The sequence below is a fragment of the Morone saxatilis genome, unplaced genomic scaffold (genome assembly GCF_004916995.1).
Source record: "Morone saxatilis isolate NCDOM2014 unplaced genomic scaffold, NCSU_SB_2.0 Contig17, whole genome shotgun sequence".
NCBI lineage: Eukaryota > Metazoa > Chordata > Actinopteri > Moronidae > Morone > Morone saxatilis.
The window spans coordinates 328,999-337,055 of NW_023339729.1; the positions used below are offsets into that span (position 1 = coordinate 328,999).

At 37.3% G+C, this 8,057-nt stretch overlaps 1 protein-coding gene across 1 annotated transcript in view; it reads left to right on the forward strand.

Annotated features, from left to right (window-relative positions):
- The window catches only part of zgc:165520 (uncharacterized protein LOC571872 homolog), a 24,383-nt gene that overhangs the window by 8,839 nt on the left and 7,487 nt on the right, over positions 1 to 8,057 (forward strand). The window contains exons 6-7 of the mRNA XM_035659477.1: positions 77 to 146; positions 4,573 to 4,642. Coding sequence (XP_035515370.1) covers positions 77 to 146; positions 4,573 to 4,642 — 140 coding nt within the window. The remainder of the gene's footprint in view (positions 1 to 76; positions 147 to 4,572; positions 4,643 to 8,057) is intronic.

Genomic DNA, 8,057 nt, shown 5'->3' on the forward strand with positions numbered 1-8,057 from the left:
GAGAGAGAAAGAGAGTGAGACAGACGCAGGACTGAACCCTGAACTGTCTTCACCTCGTTTCCTGGTCGACCGACAGCTCATCGCCACGGCAGCCAGGGAGGACGTCACCATGGCAACATCCTCCAAGGAGCCCTGAGCCGGTGGAGGTAAAGAGGGTTAGTCTGCAAGCTGAGGAAGGAAGGAAGGAAGGAGAGAGGGAGGGAGGGAGGGAGGAGGGAGGACAGCTGCTTTCCTCATGAACACCTGTCTATCCAGGAAGTAGACACGTCCCACAGGACTGCAAAGGCTGCTGGGAGCGAACAGCAACGGGACAGAAAGACAAATACAAGAGAGACTCAAAATAAAATACAGACAGACAGGCAGGCAGGCAGACAGGCAGACTGCTAAAAGCATTACTCCTGTTTTATGTCCTCTCTCTCTCTTTTTATTGTTGCAGTTTGTTTTATACTTACTGTACGATGTGGATTTGTTCTGATTACATAACTTATAATCAAAACAACCCATCGATAATTTTGCAGCTAATGTTTCCAACAGCAGGAAGGTTTGGGAAAGGATCCTGTAAGTCAGTGAGGAACTTTCTCTCTCTTATTTTGAAGTAAAATGTGGCTTTAAAGTTCATTTTATGAGACAAACGTTGTGTCTGAATTCCTCCTGTATAGATTTATAGTACAAACATTAATTAAACCAACTCACTGTTGAAGCAACTTAAATGTGTTCAATATAATAATAATATAATCGATATATTCCAGTTTGTACACTTTCAAGTAGACATTATATCATTATATAAATATAAGCATTATAATGCTGTGTAGCTTAGCATGTATTTGTGTTTATATTTTAGTTTATTAATCATCATAAGCCCGTATGCATCCAAATCGCTCTTAATGATCACCAAAGTGTAAAGGTTTGATGTTTGTCACATAAAAAAACACAGAAAATGAATTGGCTGCCATTTTGATAATCAATGAATTATTATTTTTATTGTATGTCAGCTGTTTGACAGGTGATGCAATAATTTGCTTTAGTGGAAGAAGAGTAACATTTGTATAAAGAAGATTCATTTAAGTGAATTATTCAGATAAATTCTGTGAACACATTTTGGAGAAACGCTGCAGATGAGAGTAACTTCATTTAACCTCATTTAACCAAACTATCATAACGATAAATATTTTATTTACTTCTACTGAAATCAAATATCTTTATGCTGAAATGATTTGAGTTAATAAACTTTAATGGTTTAAGTTTATCGGTTTCCAATTATTATTTTATTATAATTATTATAATTATTATTATTGTTCACTGAAATCATTTTTCTGTAAGTTGTGCTGATGTTTCTCTCTTTATGGATAACTATAGACGTTATTGTCCTCTTTTCTCCTTTTTTTCTTCCTATTAATGAAAATAAACTAAAGCTAAACAAAATGTTTGTCATTTACAAAAAGATTTTTTATAATTGAATTAAGTCAGCAGACATTAATTTTGGGACCAGACGGAGGAGGAAACAAATAAAACTGGAGAGAAAAAGGAGATAATGGAAGAGGACACACACACACTCCATCAATTATTACTGGCTGCTATGAGACCATCTGCAGACCATGAGCCAATCATAAAACTCCCTGAACTGTCAACCAATCCCAGAGCTCCCACACTGTCAGCCAATTAGAGAGCAGAAATCATAGTAACCGGGGGGCAAACACCTCTTCTCCTCCTCCTCCTCCTCCTCCTCTTTACTCCTTGAGTTTGAAAACCACATTTATTGATCACTTCAATATCGTCGACTTGACAGTTTGAATCAGAATTCAATATAAAGACTGTAAAGTTCCTCCTTCCCTCTTTAATGTTCAGCTCCAGACACCGAAGAGCTCAGTGAAAGAAAGAAATATATCCATTCATAAAGAAAACATAAAAACTCATAAAACAACAAACAACAGCCAGTGGTGGTCAGTACAAATGCTAGCAGATTAGCTTGCAGCTAGCTGAAGTAGCTCTGGTGGTCACGTGACCGGGGCAATTTCCAGAGTCAGGGGCCTGAAATCTGATTGGCCACCACATTATCCCTACCTCTTCCTTTTCCACTGTGTTTCAGAGGTTGTAGAAGGCTTCATTGTAAAGCTAGAGTAAAGATCCTGGTGTCATATGAAACTAGGTGACCTAACACATTCATTGGTAACATGTTGCTAAATAACACTTAAAAGTTAGGCTGGAATAACTTGGGCATTTTCAAAGGGATCCCTTGACCTCAAGATATCTAAATGAACAGGGAACATACAACTTTATGCTAATCCCATGCAGTTTTGGGCAAAGAAAGAAAATCAAATTTATTAAAAACATGAAAACCAAAGAGCCCAAAGTAAAGTCAATAGCCATTTTGCACTACTTACATACAGCAGCATGTAAAAACAGCACATTTAATCAATGTGGTCTCTACACCGCAAGCAACAGACACTCACTCTCTCTTTCTCACTGCCTCCTCCTTTCTTCTCTCTAAATTGAATTACTGTGACTCCCACCTTCGGTCACATGAAGGAAGGAAGATGGTTTCATGAGTTTGTGATTATAGCTTCCCTCCAAATCTCTCTATGTCCACTCCTTTGAGCCACAGTCTGCATTGCAGCAGCCTCTTAGCTGGGTTGTGTAGTGCCATCAACAGAACTGAGAAACTATTGGATAAACATGAAAGTAATCCTTTATTCCAGGCATGTGCAAGCAGACAGTAAGTGGTGGTGAGTGACTGAATACACAGGAATGAATGGACAGAGCATCAGTAGAAACTCATCTCTGGTCTTCATACACATAAGTAGATTTTTATTTAACAAGTTTGAGATACTTTTATGGTGAAAACTTCATTCATTAAGGCACATTTATAAACTATAATATTTATATATTGTTACGTACAGCACACCAGAACATATCCAAATACAATGATATTTTAAGTGATCCAAATGTACAGTTTGCACAGCAACAAAACAACATAACCATATAAATGTTGGCAGCAAAAGTACCAGTGTGATATTACTGTTTAAAGGTGATATACAACATTGAGAACCACTAGATGGAGCACTAGAGCACCACCGTCTCAGACCAACAGAAATTAGCCTGAACACACAACAAAAATAAACAACAATAAAGTTACTGTACTCTTTTGTGAATAATGTCAAGTGATGTGTTAAGTATACTAAGGAAGCAAGAGGATGTATGGCTGTTACTTTGTTGGTTGGAATATATTTTTACAGTATAGAGTTATTTTAACATAATCAGCATGATAAGGAGCTATTTCTTTGATCTGCCAAGTGACCTAAATCCATATAGGTAATTATTAGCTTTTTAGCTATCCTCTAAAATGTGGTTTTGGTAGCTAAAGTTTGATTGAAGTGCTACATATGCTTATATTCAGTTCAAAGTCAGCACCAATAATCTGGAGGAATCTTAAATCATTACTCTATTTTGTTATGTTTAAATCAACAGTAAACTGTTTGTAGGATTCAAACTGTGCCTTTTCACACATCTTCAAATGAGCTGCAGCATTACCAGCCGATATCAAAGGAAGAGCTCTATTTGGTCATTTTCTAACTATATACATTTTAAAGCAGGCTGTTGAAGGTTTCAGATGATGATGTTTTTAAGATTTTTAGGACAGAAACATGCAGTTTTTTAAGCAGTTTGGCAAAATGTCAGGTTTATCCTGCCAGCGGGATTGTGGACCCCAGAGTTAATCATAAATATGGCTCAAAACCTTCTCAAGCATTAAATCCTCAGGTAACTAACAACAGGAGAATTCTTTAAAATATTTAAGTTTCATTTTTTTTGCATCAGGCAGAGAGTGCTTGTCCCTTTTCCAGCAGGTGCTTCACTCCAGCTGAGTGAAGAGTGGTAAAAAGGTCAGAGTTTTGGAAGTGAGTTATCAAATGTTGAAAAGTTCCTCCCTGGTGAATGTAATCAGAAATGGAGATCCTAAAACTGGACAGATAAACAAAAAAGGAAAAGTACCAGAGAGCGCAACAATGAGGCTGCCATCCGCAGTGCCATCTTGGTTCAGCAGTTACAGTTCAGTAGAGCATGAATAACAAACAGCATCCATCAGTTGACAGTTTTTAACATATGAAAACAGTAACAAGCAAAATTAAAAGAAAGACGTAAAAAACAAAAGAAAACAAAGAAAGAAATATATATATATAATAAAATAAAGAAAACAATCACTCCAACCAACCTTTAAAGGCCTTTTTACCAATAAATTCTGACCATGCTACAATAGCTGTTAAAGCTAACTGTGCTCCACTCAGAACCTTTCCCAAAGTAAATCAGTGGCTATCCAAATTTACAGAATTGTATTTCTGGCTGCAGTAAAAGCACTAAATATTCATGTCTGTTTGTGCAAGCTATAATAGAAGTGAATAGGAGTATTCATATAACAGAAACGCTGTTAAATAAAAGCCCTATGGCAAAATAAGACTGCACTTTTATTCAAGATAGCTTCATCTGGGACGAACAAATCAGTTGAACTGACATCTAGTGCCATCAGCAGGTCACCTATCATAGCTGTCTACTATCTATATTAATACCATGTGTAAACAGAGCCAGGCTGTTACTGAAAGAGTTTACTTCATCACCAGACTGTGACCCTTCTCAAGCAGACTACAGTCAAGTAAGGTCAGTGTCTCCCTCTAGTGGAGCAAGAGTAATCATTTTTATTGCCACACTCATCCCAGGACTTGGTCCTAGGTTTAATTTCTGGTGAAATCTTTATTTTAAGTTCAAAACACTTATATTGTTATCATTTATTCTGTTATCAGGGTACTTCTGATTGTATTTAGCAGTTGTCTTAATAAAAGCAGAAATCAAAACTTTAGAAATGAACAATATTTTCATATTCATAGATATCATTAGCAATATTTAATAAGGTAGAAGGAGTAGATGACTTTTTAAGGATTTTAATGTAGAATTTCTTCTTTTTTTTGTGAAAAAAAAAACAATATCAGACACACATTATTTTTCCAAGCTGATTATTTGTACATGTGCATTAATACATGTCTGGGGGGATCTTTGAATATTTGTGTATATGTATGTGTATGTACCATGAAGGGGCTATAACTTTAATTACATTGTGCAACCTGATTTATTGAGAAATATGCAAATAAGCCAAGGAGCTTTTACATTGATATTGTCAAAATCTGTAACTGTAAATAAAACAAGATAAATGTGCAAATCTATAATCTATGTTGACTGTTTATTTAATAGAGTAAACTGTTAAATTCAAGTTAATACATTTCTAAAATATGTGTTTTACATGGATTTGTTTGTTAACTGACAGATATCTTGAAACACTTCCCTCTGGTAGGAGGCCGCGGTCCATCAGGACCAAAGCCTCACGCCAAAAAAACAGTTTCTTTCCGTCTGCAGCTGGCCTCATTAACAAGGCCCGGTACCCCCACTGACACTGACTCTTAAACCCACCCTGTATATGCCCTACAATAATTAAAGATGCTTCAATTAATTAAAAACGCTGCAGGACCTAGGAAAAGAGATCACATCTCTCCTGTTCTAGCTTCTCTGCATTGGCTCCCTGTTAAATTTAGAATAGAATTTAAAATTCTCCTCCTTCCTCCTCACCTATAAGCCTCTTCATCGCGTCAGGGCCCCGTCATATCTCAAAGGAGGCTCATCAGTACCCTATTTACCCTCGTTTTCGCTGTAATAAGGTGCTCAACTAACTGGCCCTATGTATATGTACACGGATCTTAAGTGGTTTGGTGTGTGTGTTTCTTGACACTTATTTTGACTGGTGATACAGGCAGGCACACCGAAACTAACAAATTACCAAGACGTGAAGATGTAAAACTTAGAATAGACAACAATCTGGGCGTTTCATACTGGCACACTTGCTCTCTATGTGTGCTGAATTGGTAAGGGAATCTTCAGTACCTAAGTATTTCTGGGAGCAGATAAGTGAAAAGTGTTTCGTGAGAGTAAATATACAAAAATAAAGAGATAATTGAATTGGAAAACATACAAGCAATATGTTGTGGAACTAAAGCAAGGTAGTGCTAAAATTGATGTTTGGTTTTATAGTTGCTTACTCAATACAGGGTAGATTTAAATCAATTTTAAGGGCGCTCCTCTCTCTCTCTTGTGTATTGTCTTCGCTGCACCAGTTCACTATCAGTATAGAGACCAATAACTGTTGGCAGGCATATAACATAGCTCACTTGTCTCATTCATCTTCACCCACATTCCCTCAACAGTAAAAACAGAGTGGTAGACCTCGGGAAAAAACTAAAGAGCAATGGTTTAGGCGTCTAGCGAGTATCTACCTTGCTCTAAGGAGCTTTGTGTGGACAGAAACATCAATCGCCTAACGCCACTATTTGTTGAAGGTAGTGGAGAGGACCGTATTGTTGATGTCTTCACCTCGCTGGTGCATCAGAATTATCAGGTCCGGGGCGCATCACGACACGTTGCCTTCAGGGAAATAGCCAGAGCTCACACCTGGAAAAGCTTTCACCTTGTCCTTGCATACTCCGGAATTCCATTGTACAGAGTAGACAAGTAGGTGTCTTTCCAGTATAGCCCTAGTGGTACAAAATATCAAATTCCTGGCTGTCTGGTGGGCACAGTCGCTATCCTTGCCTCAGCACCCAGCTATTTGCGTTTAGACAATCGATGAATTCTTGATAAGATCGGACCTGTTGATTAAATATACAAAATCATCAGGTAAAATTGTATGTTATATTGATGTAACACAAAAGTATTCTAGTTTCTTTCACATTTTGTTACAATTTCTTTCTTGTATAGTTCGTTTTCATCTGCTCTATCTGAACAAAACTTGAAGGTGCTAGTGGATCTCGGCTAGTTGTGTGTGTGGTTGCCTGTCCAATCACTTTTGCTTAGTTCTCCACGCACTATAACTAGTCCACTTTTGTGAATTTCCACACACGGGCAGCGGATCAAACCACTAGAACTCTCAGAGACAGTACTCAAAACCGGATCTCAGTCAAAGGATACTAATTTGTCCGCAAGACCACGATTATTCATAAACTAATATAATAGCAAAACAAAAACCCTCAAACTATCAAATGATAGCTACAATATTTCTAACAAACAGAATAAACACTGAAATGTAATAAAGTATAAAGCTGTGAGTATGTATGTAACGAAGTAAATTTTCGCATATATCTGCTATTTCGCACACAATGCGATTCACAAGCGTGTGGAGGCCCTCCTGGTGTGTCTCTACTATCAATCTGTGGACGGATACTCCTCTGGCATATTTTTATAGGAAAGAGGAACTTGGGGAGAGAATCCTCTAGAGATTCCTTGAACTGAGAAATACACATCCCAATCCTATGCTATCAGGTTTTTACTCTCTTAACAAAACACAATAATAGTCATCCATGATGAGAGAATTTAGTGGTATAATGATCTTGGGGTTAGCAAAGTGGACAAATTACTTCAAGGTCTACGATAACGTAAACTATGAGGACGCTCGCGAAAGAAATGATAATTGCCTAGTACTGAAAAATGGAGAGAACTTTCTCATTGCAGCGAAAACCCCCTGATCACATTCATACCTCTTGGAAAACAGTTTGCAAATTTTCCAATTCAGATATTATTGTACAATTTAACCAAAATTATTTTCTTAAATCTAAATGGGTTCTTCTTGGAAAAAAATACAAAACTTAATGAAGTGACATCAATAGGGAGCGGTCCAAAGAATTCTTTTACAATAAAGGAGGAGAATCTCCTCAGGTAAAGAACTTTGTAGAATGACAGGGTCTCTTATTTCCCAAATCTGAAGTCGGCTTGACCAGCCTGGCTTCACACCTCCCTGTCCTTAGCCATGTGGGCCACTCCCATATAAAGAAAAACCTCTTAGGACTCCCCTTTATTTCACTTAATGAAATTAATCAACTATCTAAATTACACATGTCTTACAAGCGACATAAAACACCTCGATGACTGCAAATTTTCTGATGTTAAAACAACAGACAAAACTGAAGTTTTGTACTTGGCTTTGTACCCCAAGTGAACTACTCAGAGACTTTCTAGGGGTTCGAAAAAAA